At 53.3% G+C, this 645-nt stretch overlaps 1 protein-coding gene across 1 annotated transcript in view; it reads left to right on the forward strand.

Moving 5' to 3' along the window:
* ZBTB46 (zinc finger and BTB domain containing 46) overlaps window positions 1–645 on the forward strand; it is a 39,756-nt gene that overhangs the window by 38,706 nt on the left and 405 nt on the right. The window contains exon 5 of the mRNA XM_009876312.1: window positions 556–641. Within this exon, the coding sequence (XP_009874614.1) occupies window positions 556–641 (86 nt within the window). The remainder of the gene's footprint in view (window positions 1–555; window positions 642–645) is intronic.

Raw genomic sequence — 645 nt, forward strand, 5'->3', positions numbered from 1 at the left:
CCCTCGTCGTGTGGTGGAGTTTGAGTCTTGAAGTGGTTCCTGGTGTCCTGCTGAGCATTTTCCCACCTGGCGCTGCTTCTGCAAGTGTCACAGCTCCGTAGGCCCGTTATTCTCTGACATAAAATGCCATTTACAGCAGGGAAACATTTGTGACAAACCGTTTCTCAGCCACCAAAAGTCATCAGAAATAAGCTTGGAGGTGTATCTGGCTGCTTCTTTTGGTTTTTTTAGAGATGCAGGGTGTGTTCATGGCGTTCCTGCTCTTTTGTTCCTCGGTGACGTCAGGAGAGAAACCACCAAATTAACACCGGTTTGATCGTGGGTGGTTCTGCTCTGGTCCGCAGAGAACCAACGAGGGCTTGGGGCTGGGGTTATTTTTCCTTTTTAAAATTTTCACAGGATCACCGAGTGTCAGGGCTTGGAAGGGACCTCAAAAGATCATCTAACCCAACCCTTTCGCCTCGGCAGAAGGGCAGGACCGCGTCCCCCCCCGCGGCTCTCCGTCCCTGCCCCTCGGCACTGACTTTACCTGCGGGTTCTCTGCTTTCCCCCCAGGTGCACAGCAAAGACAAAAAATACGTCTGCAAAGTCTGCAACCGCGTGTTCATGTCGGCGGCCAGCGTGGGGATCAAGCACGGCTCCCCC

This window comes from Apaloderma vittatum, unplaced genomic scaffold, assembly GCF_000703405.1.
Source record: "Apaloderma vittatum isolate BGI_N311 unplaced genomic scaffold, ASM70340v1 scaffold5839, whole genome shotgun sequence".
NCBI lineage: Eukaryota > Metazoa > Chordata > Aves > Trogoniformes > Trogonidae > Apaloderma > Apaloderma vittatum.